The 15521-nt window shown below is 42.5% G+C and overlaps 1 protein-coding gene across 1 annotated transcript in view; it reads right to left on the minus strand.

Annotated features, from left to right (window-relative positions):
- Positions 1-15521, minus strand: part of LOC128695339 (uncharacterized protein MCAP_0864) — a 139459-nt gene that overhangs the window by 84202 nt on the left and 39736 nt on the right. The window contains exons 5-6 of the mRNA XM_070095364.1: positions 1345-1428; positions 650-733 (exon numbers count right to left, since the gene is read on the minus strand). Of these exons, the coding sequence (XP_069951465.1) occupies positions 650-733; positions 1345-1428 (168 nt within the window). The remainder of the gene's footprint in view (positions 1-649; positions 734-1344; positions 1429-15521) is intronic.

Raw genomic sequence — 15521 nt, forward strand, 5'->3', positions numbered from 1 at the left:
GAAAGTTTATGTTTCAGTTTTTATGAGGATTTTACCTGACATGAATCTAGATATACCTGTACAAGTAAATAAATTTACAGAATTACTGAGACTATGTGTTAATAACAAACTTTTTTCACTTAATTAGACATAGCAAAACATCAAAGTTAATATTGTGTAAATTTAAGCATTTCGTATATATTTAGGAAGCTGTATTACCCACAATGCTTCACTTCGCAAGTTAATTTTGCTTCCGAAAAATCTTTTTAAACTGAGATTCCACTACCTAAAACTTTTCAAAAATATTTAGTTAAACTCAGTAAAAATTTATAAGATATAAAAGATTTTGCTAAAATAAAGTTTCGTCAAGTTTTTGGTCAAAAACTAAACTTATGAACAACACTGACGATGTGATGTATATTTACCCTTCCAGTAATATCTTAAAAAGTATTGACAGGAAAATCCGGGAGAGGACAAAATAAAGCTTAATATAACCACTAAACTAATACGTCAAAATATTTTAAAAATTACAAACTGGCATTTAAATCTCATTCATATATAAAAATTGAAAGCAAATTTTATGTATAGTAATTATGTGACAGTAGGAGTATACGACACATTTACAAATATTACAAAAAAATCACTGATGTCCTACATAAATTCACTTCACCTTCTCGTACTGTAGACGGTGTAGCTCATCTTGTAGTCTGGTAATTTCAGAGTTTTTCTTGTTAATGTCTTCTGCTTGTATGTCCTGTATACACAAACTTCAATTAAGCAATTTTTAAATACTAATTATCTTTCAGGTTTTACATATGTTAATACTGGATTATTTATATATATATATATATATATATATATATATATATATATATATATATATATATATATATATATATATATATATATGCAAGGAATTCGCGAGAGCATGCGAAATATACACAAACACTGATCTCTGGCTGAAGGAGACTCGAACCCACGAACCTTAGGACAAGGTACGCAGTGCTTTACCAATCTACCCACACTGGACCAATACCTTGGCGTGTAGCATCCGCTACACGTTTGATCCAAGGCAGCCAGCTTTCAGGGAGAAGGCTTACAGCTTTTCATCTCATCCCCTGCATGCATCAGCCTTACTAGAGATTTGAACAATGCAAGGAATTCGCAATATATATATATTGCGTATGCCTAATTACACACTATAGGATCATATATCATGTCTATACACGTCATCACGAAAGCATAAACAATGTCTACATACCATGTCAATGTAATACGCTAAGTATATACACCACGATACAGATAAGATAAGATAAGATAAGATAAGATTTCGTTCAGATCAATGTATAATAAAGCATCAGTTACCTTTTCAGTTTCCAGACGGCTCAGTTGCTCCTCAAGTTTATCAATGTCGATGCCTTTCTTGCTGACACTGCTCCTGTGTTTGACCTGGTGAACGAAAATCTATTTACCTTTAATTAACTGTGCTTCTTTGATATATAACATTACTCATTCTGACATCCTGGCATTTATCTGTTACATTCCAAACATTCTTCCCTATCTTCGTTTTTTTTTCTTATTTTATATATATATATATATATATATATATATATATATATATATATATATATATATATATATATATATATATATATATATATATATATATATATATATATATATATGTCGTGCCGAATATGTAAAACTTGTCAATTAGCAAGAACTCATTTAAAATTAAGTCCTTTCAAAAATTTTCTCTTGTACGTTTAAAGATGTGTTTTTTCATTAATGTTGATGTAGAAATTTTTAATTTTGCACCAAAAGAATCTTAGAAAACTTACCTAACCTTATTATAACAAGAGCAATTTATTTTAGCCTAACCCAACTAAATATATTTTAGATTTGTTTACAATAATTTAGTACTAAACAAACACAGTGAAATATATTTTTTTCGTTAGGTTCAGAATGATTTTGGCGAAATTATTACCTGGAGGTTACCTGGAGGTTATTCCGGGGATCAACGCCCCCGCGCCCCGGTCCATGACCAGGCCTCCCGATGGATCAGGGCCTGATCAACCAGGCTGTTACTGCTGGCCGCACGCAGTCCGACGTATGAGCCACAGCCCGGCTGATCCGGCACTGACTTTAGGTATCTGTCCAGCTCTCTCTTGAAGGCAGCCAGGGGTTTATTGGCAATTCCCCTAATGCTTGATGGGACGCTGTTGAACAGTTTTGGGCCCCGGACACTTATGGTGTTTTCTCTTAGTGTACCAATGGCGCCCCTACTTTTTATTGGCGGCATTTTGCATCGCCTGCCCTGTCTTTTACTTTCGTAGGGAGTGATTTCTGTGTGCAGATTTGGGACCATTCCTTCCAAGATTTTCCAAGTGTAGATTATGATATACCTCTCCCTCCTGCGTTCCAACGAGTACAAGTCAAGTGCTTCCAAGCGTTCCCAGTAGTTAAGGTGCTTGACAGAACTTATACGTGCAGTAAAGGATCTCTGTACACTCTCTAGATCTGCGATTTCACCTGCTTTGTATGGAGATGTTAATGTACAGCAGTATTCCAGCCTAGAGAGAACAAGTGATTTGAAAAGGATCATCATGGGCTTGGCATCTCTCGTTTTGAAAGTTCTCATTATCCATCCTATCATTTTCTTTGCACGTGCGATCGTGGCACTGTTGTGATCCTTGAAAGTGAGATCCTCAGACATTACTACTCCCAGGTCCCTTACATTATTTTTCCGCTCTATTGTATGGCCGGAGTCAGTAGTATACTCTGTTCTAGTTATTATCTCCTCCAGTTTTCCATAACGGAGTAGTTGGAATTTGTCCTCATTGAACATCATATTGTTTACCGTTGCCCACTGGAAAACTTTGTTTATATCTTCATGGAGGTTAACCGCGTCCTCAGCAGATGACAACCTCATGCAGATCCTAGTATCATCCACAAAGGATGATACGGTGCTGTGGTGTATATCTCTGTTTATGTCTGATATGAGGATAAGGAATAAGATGGGGGCGAGTACTGTGCCTTGTGGAACAGAGCTCTTCACTATGGCAGCCTCCGATTTAACTCTGTTGACCACTACTCTTTGTGTTCGATTTGTTAGGAAGTTGAAGATCCATCTCCCCACTTTCCCAGTTATTCCTTTAGCACGTATTTTATGGGCTATTACGCCATGATCGCATTTGTCAAATGCTTTTGCAAAGTCTGTGTATATTACATCTGCATTCTGATTTTCTTCCAGTGCATCCAAGGCCATGTCATAGTGATCCAGTAGTTGTGAGAGGCAGGAGCGACCTGCCCTGAACCCATGTTGCCCTGGATTGTGCAGATTTTGGGAATCCAGGTGATTTGCAATCCTGCTTCTTAGCACTCTTTCAAAGATTTTTATGATGTGGGATGTCAGAGCTATTGGTCTATAGTTCTTAGCTAATGCTTTGCTGCCACCTTTATGGAGTGGGGCTATATCCGTTGTTTTAAGTGACTGTGGAATTTCACCCATGTCCAAGCTCCTCCTCCATACACAAATTTTCGCTTGTCTTATATGGCAAGATGAGCGTTGCTATTTAAGCCAAGATCGCAAGTTCTGCCTATTCTGCACGACATATATATATATATATATATATATATATATATATATATATATATATATATATATATATATATATATATATATCGTGCTTAAGCGTGCTGTGAAAGTTCTCTGTATATTGTCCAGGTCAGCAATTTCACCTGCCTTGAAGGGAACAGTTAGTGTACAGCAGTATTCAAGCCTAGAGAGAACAAGTGATTTGAAGAGAACCATCATAGGCTTTGCGTTCCTAGTTTTGAAGGTTCTCTTTTTCCATCCTATCATTTTTTTCTAGCAGATGAGGCAGATACATTGTCTTTGAATGTGAGATCCTCTGACATTATCACTCTCAGATCTTGCACATTAGTTTATCGCTCTATAGTGTGATTAGAATTTGGTTTTTCTCTGAAAAAGTTTTAATTTCCTCAAGTTTTCCATATCTGAGTAGTTGAGACTTTTCTTCACTGAACTTCATATTGTTTCTTGCAGCCCATTTAAAGATTTGGTTGATGTCCGCTTGGAGTCTCGCAGTGTCTTCGATGGAGGTCACTGTCATGGCAATTCGAGTGTCATCTGCAAAGGAAGACACGGAGCTATGGCTTACTTCTTTGTCTATGTCAGATACGAGGATGAGGAACAGGATGGGAGCGAGTACTGTGTCTTGTGGAACAGAGCTTTTCTCTGTAGCCGCCTCAGATTTTACTCTGTTTACTATTACATTTTGTGTTCTATTTGTTAGAATGTTATAGATCCATCTCCCAATTTTTCCTGTTATTCCTTTGTCACCCATTTTGTGCGCTATTACACCGTGGTCACAGTTGGGGTATAGCCATAAACCAGTAGATAGACCTAACATGGTACTCACTATCAATAAAGAGGTATGCCATGAAACATCTAAGGTGGCAACTTGTTTTAATTCCTAGTACACATCTGTTGCATCAACACTAGTAAGTAAACTACCAGCTGCATCAAATACCTTTAACACAGACTATGATAAGTTTCAAACATACTATACCAATAAAGGGGTAACCCCAAACTAAGCAGGTTAAACCCAACTAAGAGCACCGGCCCGGATAACATCCCATCTAAGTTCCTGAAAGATGGTGTTTCTGAACTGTCAATCCATATTGCTCACATAATGAATTACAGCAGTTGGATATGCTGAATGTTGAAGACAGAGTAAAATAACTGAAGCTAAATCATGTTTATAAAATTTGGTTGGGAACCGCAGCAATCATAGTACTAGGGGGAGAGAGCACAACTTTGTAGTACCCACAGTCAGTGGCCAGGCGTCAAACACCTTTTATTGTACAGCAATAAAGGAATGGAACAGACTGCCCGCACATGACAAAGCCAGTCATAGCATGAACCAGTTCAAGAAGAGTGCCAAAAGGTGTATGATGAATGTAGCTACAGAAAGGGAGGGGAATGATTTTCTATTTTTTAGCTAACATATGTGTAAATTTTACCTTATCCCTAGTAATGACCCTCGTATGGTAGATAGTCTTAATGACCCTCGTGTAGTAGATAGTCTTCTTAGTATGATAATAAGATGTTATCTTCATTATAGAATAATAAGAAAATATTATAACCTTTGTATTATAATAATAAGGTAAAAGGACCCCAATGGAAATAAGTCACTCTGTCTGACTTTTTTGGGTTATCCCAGGTTCTCTACACATATGCTGCTATTACCTGGAGTTTACCTGGAGAGAGTTCCGGTATGATAATTCTATGTAACTGTATTTGTGTATACCTGAATAAACTTACTTACTTACTTATTTACTAAATTTGTTCATCACCACTAATACCGTACCGGAGGTAGTTCCAGGAATTACTCCTATCTTCAAGAAAAATAGTAGTTCTGATGTCAGGAACTATAGGACTTAGTATACTCAGTGTGATTTTCAATATAATAGAGAGGGTGGTGTACTGTCAAGTACATAGTATCTTAATGACAATAACATTCTTCATAGTTACCAGTCAGGCTTTAGGAGATCTTTCTCAACCGATACCTCTCTAATTTATCTGATGGATTGCATGAAAATTGAGATGTCGATACGGAGCCTCATAGGTATGGTAACCTCAGACGTGCAAAAGGCCTTTGGTACTGTCAACCACAATATATTATGTAAGAAGCTTCAAGCTATCGGCATAGGTTCCGTTGTCTGGTTTAAATCCTACCTTAGCAATAGGAAATAAATTGTCAAAATCTACAAAACAGAATCAGAACCCTTGCAAATAGCATGTGGGGTTCCCCAAGGTCTTTATCATTCCTGTTATGTAAATAACATTTCTATCAGTGTCAAGTTCAAATTCCTACTGAATGCAGATGACAGTGCTCTGTTGGTGTCCGGTAAAGACCCACAAGATATAGCTAATGTAATAACACTGGAACCGGAGTCCTGCAGCAAAAGGTTAGAATTCAACAGATAGTTACACCTCGGGATAACGGAAGCCATTCTCTTTGACACGAAAAATAAACTCAGAAGGGTAAATAATGGGGAACCCATCACTTCAGTTTCCTCTGTAAAATATCTGCAAATCCCTTTTGACTCAAGCATGTCAGGAGACTTTGAACTGAAGTTCTTGCTCAGGAAAATATAATTCCGAATATGAAATTGCATGGACACCATCGACGAACCCTTGCAGTTACTTGCGCATTTATACCCCTGACCTTCATCATGCAGGTGCCTTTACAGACTCAGTGACATGTTAAATATAAGATGGACCTCATTGGGACGAAATTAGCGGCTCAGCCGAGATCAGGGTACTGAATTATTACCGATTCTCAGGCCACTGTGATCCTTAAACCTAAACAAGCAAAAAAGTATGATATACATAATGGACAAGTGAGCAAGGAAGGTTTTATGAATATCTTGTGCTCCTAATATCATTTATTTTTTATTTATCGTCCGATTTCGTTTTTTGGATTCCTTCCATATACAAGCTTCATTAAGATCGGCCAAAAAACAAATGAATAATAATAATAATAATAATAATAATAATAATTATAATAATAATAATAATAATAATAATAATATCTTTATTTACTACAAGTACATGTACAAGGTATACAGACCATCGCTGACATCAATGACATACTACTATATAGAAAGCCGCTTGTTATGCTGAGCATTTCCCGCAAATTAGGTCAGTTTTATCCCAGGATGCGACCCACGCCAGTCCACTAACACCCAAGTACTCATTTTACTGATGGGTGAACATGGACAACCGGTGTAAGGAAACTTGCCCAATGTTTTAATCCTCCCTGGGAATAGAACCGCGGACCCTCGCGGCGGCACCATCATTTGATAAATTGGTTCTGCCAAAATTATTTTTAGCACTCTCTACTGATAAGACAATAGTAACCGATTGTATCATGCAGTTAAATACTGTAATATACCTTATTTTCATCTCCCCAAAATATAAAGTTGGTAACTTTTTGACATTTAGTAAAATATCCACAGTTTATCCCACCACAAACGAAAAAAAAATTGAATGCTCGTTGTGATATTCCATCCAATTCGCCCATTAATAATGAAGCTATCACAATAAACAGATCAATAACTTATTTCCAAGATACAGAGGAAAAAGCAGCCAAGTATATTCCTTCGGAGCAAATTTTTCTTTATTCATTTTGGAGAAAATCCAGCTATTTATGAGTCTTGGCATACAAAAGGAGTGTTCTTCTATAGTTACCCCGGTGATATACAGTTTTCTCTGGTGTTAGTGGACGAGAGAGAACGTACACTGCTATACACATGTTTTTATATTGTGCTCAGACAGTTTATAAGTGATAAATGGTTGTGAAAACCGACAAGTTGATAATTGAGACACTTATGCAACATATGGGAATCTATTAAGGAACCGTTTCGCCACACAGTGACTTCATCAGTCCAATACAAAGTAGAAAGGTGTAAGGAGAGGAGGAGTTTGTGGTAGTCAGTCCCTCAGCCTGGAGTCGATGTGCTCAGTCCATAAGTAAGTATACAACACACAAATACAATTAGGGGGATCCTGTGTAAGGCCTGAGCTTGCTACCACCTGCAGCTCATAAGACTGCCATCCCCACGAGCCCCTTTCGGGCGGGGCAGATGGCAGACCAGAGGCCTAGCTTCTCCCTACGAGCACCGTGAGGGCGGGGACTGTAGCCCCAGATAGGGAACCAAGGCCGGGTCACCATTACTTGGAAAAGACCCAGGCCGGGAGAATACCGGCGAATAAAAAAAAAATGCAGTTACATAGATTGTCATACATAGCAACATATGTGTAGAGAACCTGGGATAACCCAAAAAAGTTTGGCATAGTGACTTATTTCCATTGGGGTCCTTTACTTTATTATTATAATATAAAGGTTATAATGTTTTATTCTAAAATGAAGATAACGTCTTATCGTACTAAGAAGACTATCTAATACACGAGGGTCATTAAGACTATCTACAATACGAGGGTCATTACGAGGAATAAGGTAAATTTACACGTATGTTAGCTAAAAAATAAAAAATCATTCCCCTCCTTTTCTGTAGCTACATTCATCATACACCTTTTGGCACTCTTCTTGAACTGGTTCATGCTATGACTGGCTTTGTCATGTGCGGGCAGTCTGTTCCATTTCTTTATTGCTGTACAATAAAAGGTGTTTGAAGCCTGGCCACTGATTGGGTACTACAAAGTTGTGCTCTCTCCCCCTAGTACTATGATTGCTTTGGTTCCCAACCTTGACAAAATTGGCAGCAAGATATTCTGGACACTGTGAGCATTTTTATAAACATGATTTAGCTTCAGTTGTTTTACTCTGTCTTCAACATTCAGCATATCCAACTGCTGTAATTCATCCTGGCCTACATGTTCTCTTGGTCCCAGCCCCAGGATGAATCTTACGATTTTGTTATGGGTGATTTGCAGTCTAACTTTCATTTTTTTTTGGTCAAGGCAGAGTGCCATGAAGAGCAAACGTAATCCATATGACACTGTATAAGGGCTAGACATAGGGTCCTGCGAGCCTCAGTAGGTAGACACTGTGCTTGTCTGTAGACGAACTTCAGTCTGGCATTCGCTTTCTTTACTACACTGTTCCCTATCAATTCTCCTGACATGTAGGGGTCAAAGGGGATTCCCAGTTATTTTACTGAGGAAACTGAAGTGATGGGCTCCCCATTACACTGGACATTAAAATTATTTACCCTTCTCAGTTTATGTTTCGTGCCAAAGAGAATGGCTTCAGTTTTCCCGAGGTGTAACGATAGTTTATTGCCTACTAACCATTTGCTGCAGGACTCCAGTTCCAGTGTTAATGCATTAGCTATATCTTGTGGGTCTTTACCTGACACTAACAGAGCACTGTCATCTTCATACAGTAGGAGTTTGCACTTGACACTTATAGGCATGTCGTCAACATAGTATAGGAATAATAAGGGACCTAGAACACTACCTTGGGGAACTCCACATGCTATCGGCAGGGGTTCTGATTCCGTTTTGTTGATTTTGACAATTTGTCTTCTTTTGCTAAGGTAGGACTTAAACCAGTCTACAGAACCAATACCGATAGCTTGAAGTTTCTTACATAATATATTGTGGCTGACAGTATCGAAGGCCTTTTGCAGGTCTAAGGTTACCATACCTATGAGGTTCCCCTTTGACATTTCAGTTCTCAGGTAGTCTATCGGATTAATTAGGGAAGTGTCGGTTGAGTAAGATCTTCTAAAGCCCGATTGGTAGCTATGGAGAATGTTGTTGTCATTAAGGTACTTAACTACTTGACAGTACAACGCCCTCTCTAGAATTTTGGATATTATACTGAGTATACTAACAGGCCTGTAGTTGCTTACATCAGACCTACTATTTTTCTTGGAGATAGGAGTAACTCTGGTACGGTATTAGTGGTGATTGTCAGTTTTATTATGTGAGCAGTAGGGATTGACAGTTCAGAAGCACCATCTTTTAGGAACTTAGACGGGATGTTATCTGGGCCTGTGCTCTTAGTCGGGTTTAACCTGCTTAGTTCTTTTTGAATAAAGTCATGAGATACACTTACTAGTTGACAACTGTTTGGGGTTACCCCTTTATTGGTATAGTATGTTTGAAACTTATCAGAGTCTGTGTTAAAGGTATTTGATGCAGCTGGTAGTTTACTTACTAGTACTGATGCAACAGATGTGTACTAGGAATTAAAGCAATTTACCACTTTAGTTGTTTCGTGATATACCTCGTTATCAATATTTAGTACTATGTTAGACCTATCTACTGATTTATGGCTATACCCCAACTGTTTTAGTTGTTGCCAAAGCTTTCTAGGGTTATTCTTGTACTCTTCGATTTTTGAGCAATAGTGCTTTGCCTTTGCTCCTTTTATAAGTCTCTGTACTCTGTTCCTCACCCTTTGGAATTCATTTAACGCTGTAATATCCTGTCTGTTTCCTTAAATCTTTTAGCAGCTGGTCTCTGAATTTTTTGGGTTATCCTAGGTTCTCTACACATATGCTGCTATGTATGACAATCTATGTAACTGTATTTGTGTATACCTGAATAAACTTACTTACTTACTAATTCAGGGTTCAGTTCTTCGTTTAATCCTAACCTCTTTAACTGGTACAATATTATCAAGGATGGTAGTGAACATTGTTTTGAATTTTTCCCAGGCATCGTTTACGTCCGTGCAACTTGTTATCTCTGTCCAGTCACAATTGTGTAGCCTATTTACCAGTGTTTCTTTACTGTAGTTTCTAGTTGACCTCAATTTTATTGTCCTGTGTAGGCCTATCCTATCCCTAGTGATTTTCCTGGTGCAGTAAATGATGAAATGATCACTAAACCTGTGGTAATGACGCCTGACTGACTAATGTTCTCAGAGCGGTTACGAAGTATGTGGTCAATTAGGGTGGCTGAGAACTGTGTGATCCGGGTTAGTGTATTAATTAGTTGAGTGTAACTATTTAAACCTAGAATTTGCTTATACCTCTTGCATAGCCCGTTATTTTGCTGCTGAAAACAGATATTGAAGTCACCCAGTATTATTGTCTCGCAATTGTTATCAAGTCCGGACAATACTCTGGAAAAGTCCTCTAAGAACTGGTCCTGGGTAGGAGGGCGGTAACTAGTTCCTACTAAGATGGGTTTAGTCTTGGGAAGCAGCACTTCAAACCATAGCGTCCCCAGTTTATTGTCATTCAAATCAGGTCTTGTGTTGTAAGCTAAGTCACGTGTTATGTAGGCACATACCTCACCACCTTTTCTATTCCTGTCTAAGCGTTTTATATTGTAACCTTCTATTTTGACCTCGTCGTTAGTCACCGTATCATCCAATCAGGATTCAGAGAAGGATATAACTGCCGCCATAGTTCTGTTAGCGAGAGTCCTAATCTCTACCAATTTTGGAAAAAGTGATCTCGTGTTGACATAAATAAGGTGAAGGTCTGTTTTCATAAAACAATCATAATTATCAATTTATGGCAAGGAGTCATTTGTATTAAAATTAGGTAAATCATTGTCGTCCTAGGTAGTAGGTTGGTAGGCAGCAACAGCCCACGGAGGTACTACATTCCTGCCACGTAAGTGTAAAACGGAACAGGCTTGGCTGACATCAATGGCATACTACTATACAGCAAGCCGCTTGTTATGCTGAGCATTTCGAGCATATTAGGTCAGTTTTGTCCCAGGATGCGACCCACACCAGCCCACTAACACTCAGGTACCCATTTTATACCGATGAGTGAACATGGACAACAGGTGTCTTTAAGGAAACACGTTCTAAAGTTTTCCAGCCGTACCGGGGATTCGATCTCCGAACGTCAGTGTGAGCTGAGTGCCCCAGTGACAGAACTACGGTACACCTTCATAAGTGGTAATATCCTGTATAATAGTCGCACACTTTAACATGATTCGAAGTGAGTTGAAAAAAATATAATAATGTAACACGTCGCCTCACAACAAGTCCGACCTCGTCTTTCGTCTTCCAGTGACTTTTCTTACATGATGTAACAGTGATTCCTTACACGGTGTGGAGGTGATTCTCCTAAGATTCTGTGAGAGATTCTTACAATAGTGACAGTGACTCTCCTTATACTCTTATGACAATGACTCTCCTGATTCTTTGCGACAGTGACTCTTGGATTTCAGTGAAAATGAAATGAATCCTCCAGACATTAATATTGTCGATCCTGACAATGTAACATTCACTTTCCTGGCTCTCTGTGAAAGTGACTTTACATGACAAACTGGGAAAGTGACTCGCCTGACACCGTAGCAGTTACTGCTTACACTGCGACAGTGATACTGGTTACACTGCAAGAGTGACTTATTGAACTCGGCGAAGGTTTATAAACTCATTTTGCATTCCAAAGAAATACAAATGCAGTGCGAAACGTGGTAACGAAGCGCGAAACAACGTTTCCATTGTTGCCAGTAAAGAATTACATCACACTGCATTTCCGTCTCCTCTTCCACTGTGTCAGTAGTTGATATCATCTTGTGTCCCACTGTAGTTAACACTCTGGCATTACCTTTGTAACTAGTTCAGCTATCATACCTTTGGGGTCCAGTTCCTGGACCCACTATGTACCTCTGTAATCTTTTGACTACCACCCACAGGATGGGTATGGGGTGACTACCACCCACATGATGGGTATGGGGTGACTACCGCCCACAGGATGGGTATGGGGTGACTACCGCCCACAGGATGGGAATGGGGTGACAACCACCAACAGGATGGGTATGGGGTGACTACCACCCACAGGATGGGTATGGGGTGACTACCACCCACAGGATGGGTATGGGGTGACTACCTCCCACAGGATGGGTATGGGGTGACTACCGCCCACAGGATGGGAATGGGGTGACTACCACCCACAGGATGGGTATGGGGTGACTACCACCCACAGGATGGGTATGGGGTGACTACCACCCACAGGATGGGTATGGGGTGACTACCACCCACAGGATGGGTATGGGGTGACTACCGCCCACAGGATGGGTATGGGGTGACTACCACCCACAGGATGGGTATGGGGTGACTACCACCCACAGGATGGGTATGGGGTGACTACCACCCACAGAATGGGTATGGGGTGACTACCACCCACAGGATGGGTATGGGGTGAACCACCCACAGGATGGGTATGGGGTTACTACCACCCACAGGATGGGTATGTGGTGACTACCACCCACAGGATGGGTATGGGGTGACTACTACCCACAGGATGGGTATGGGGGTGACTACCACCCACAGGATGGGTATGGGATGACTACCACCCACAGGATGGATATGGGGTGACTACCACCCACAGGATGGGTATGGGATGACTACCACCCACAGGATGGGTATGGAGTGACTACCACCCACAGGATGGATATGGGGTGACTACTACCCACAGGATGGGTATGGAGTGACTACCACCCACAGGATGGATATGGGGAGACTACTACCCACAGGATGGGTATGGAGTGACTACCACCCACAGGATGGATATGGGGTGACTACTACCCACAGGATGGGTATGGAGTGACTACCACCCACAGGATGGGTATGGGGTGACTACCACCCACAGGATGGGTATGGGGTGACTACAACCCACAGGATGGGTATGGGGTGACTACCACCCACAGGATGGGTATGGGGTGAATACCACCCACAGGATGGGTATGGGGTGACTACCACCCACAGGATGGGTATGGGGTGACTACCACCCACAGGATGGGTATGGGGTGACTACCACCCACAGGATGGGTATGGGGTGACTACCGCCCACAGGATGGGTATGGGTGACTACCGCCCACAGGATGGGTATGGGGTGACTACCACCCACAGGATGGGTATGGGGTGACTACCACCCACAGGATGGGTATGAGGTGACTACCACCCACAGGATGGGTATGGGGTGACTACCACCCACAGGATGGGTATGGGGTGACTACCGCCCACAGGATGGGTATGGGGTGACTACCACCCACAGGATGGGTATGGGGTGACTACCGCCCATAGGATGGGAATGGGGTGACTACCACCCACAGGATGGGTATGGGGTGACTACCACCCACAGGATGGGTATGGGGTGACTACCACCCACAGGATGGGTATGGGGTGACTACCACCCAAAGGATGGGTATGGGGTGGCTACCACCCACAGGATGGGTATGGGGTGACTACCGCCCACAGGATGGGTATGGGGTGACTACCGCCCACAGGATGGGTATGGGGTGACTACCACCCACAGGATGGGTATGGGGTGACTACCACCCACAGGATGGGTATGGGGTGACTACTACCCACAGAATGGGTATGGGGTGACTACCACCCACAGGATGGGTATGGGGTGAACCACCCACAGGATGGGTATGGGGTTACTACCACCCACAGGATGGGTATGTGGTGACTACCACCCACAGGATGGGTATGGGGTGACTACTACCCACAGGATGGGTATGGGGGTGACTACCACCCACAGGATGGGTATGGGATGACTACCACCGACTGGATGGATATGGGGTGACTACCACCCACAGGATGGGTATGGGATGACTACCACCCACAGGATGGATATGTGGTGACTACCACCCACAGGATGGGTATGGAGTGACTACCACCCACAGGATGGATATGGGGTGACTACTACCCACAGGATGGGTATGGAGTGACTACCACCCACAGGATGGATATGGGGTGACTACTACCCACAGGATGGGTATGGAGTGACTACCACCCACAGGATGGGTATGTGTGACTACCACCCACAGGATGGGTATGTGGTGACTACCACCCACAGGATGGGTATGTGGTGACTACTACCCACAGGATGGGTATGGGGGTGACTACAACCCACAGGATGAGTATGTGGTGACTACCACCCACAGGATGGGTATGTCGTGACTACCACCCACAGGATGGGTATGTGGTGACTACCACCCACATGATGGGTATGTGGTGACTACCACCCACAGTATGGGTATGGGGGTGACTACCACCCACAGGATGAGTATGTGGTGACTACCACCCACAGGATGGGTATGTGGTGACTACCACCCACAGGATGGGTATGTGGTGACTACCACCCACAGGATGGGTATGTGGTGACTACCACCCACAGGATGGGTATGGGGTGACTACCACCCACAGGATGGGTATGTGGTGACTACCACCCACAGGATGGGTATGTGGTGACTACCACCCACAGGATGGGTATGTGGTGACTACCACCCACAGGATGGGTATGTGGTGACTACCACCCACAGGATGGGTATGGGGTGACTACCACCCACAGAATGGGTATGGGGTGACTACCACCCACAGGATGGGTATGGGGTGACTACCACCCACAGGATGGGTATGGGGTGACTACCGCGCACAGAATGGGTATGGGGTGACTACCACCCACAGGATGGGTATGGGGTGACTACCACCCACAGAATGGGTATGGGGTGACTACCACCCACAGAATGGGTATGGGGTGACTACCACCCACAGGATGGGTATGGGGTGACTACCACCCACAGGATGGGTATAGGGTGACTACCACCCACAGGATGGGTATGGGGTGACTACCGCCCACAGGATGGGTATGGGGTGACTACCACCCACAGGATGGGTATGTGGTGACTACCACCCACAGGATGGGTATGGGGTGACTACCACCCACAGGATGGGTATGGGGTGACTACCACCCACAGAATGGGTATGGGGTGACTACCACCCACAGGATGGGGTGACTACCGCTCACAGGATGGGTATGGGGTGACTACCACCCACAGGATGGGTATAGGGTGACTACCACCCACAGGATGGGTATGGGGTGACTACCGCCCACAGGATGGGTATGGGGTGACTACCACCCACAGGATGGGTATGTGGTGACTACCACCCACAGGATGGGTATGGGGTGACTACCACCCACAGGATGGGTATGGGGTGACTACCACCCACAGAATGGGTATGGGGTGACTACCACCCACAGGATGGGTATGGGGTGAC

Source organism: Cherax quadricarinatus, chromosome 50, assembly GCF_038502225.1.
Source record: "Cherax quadricarinatus isolate ZL_2023a chromosome 50, ASM3850222v1, whole genome shotgun sequence".
In the NCBI taxonomy this organism is placed as follows: Eukaryota; Metazoa; Arthropoda; class Malacostraca; order Decapoda; family Parastacidae; genus Cherax; species Cherax quadricarinatus.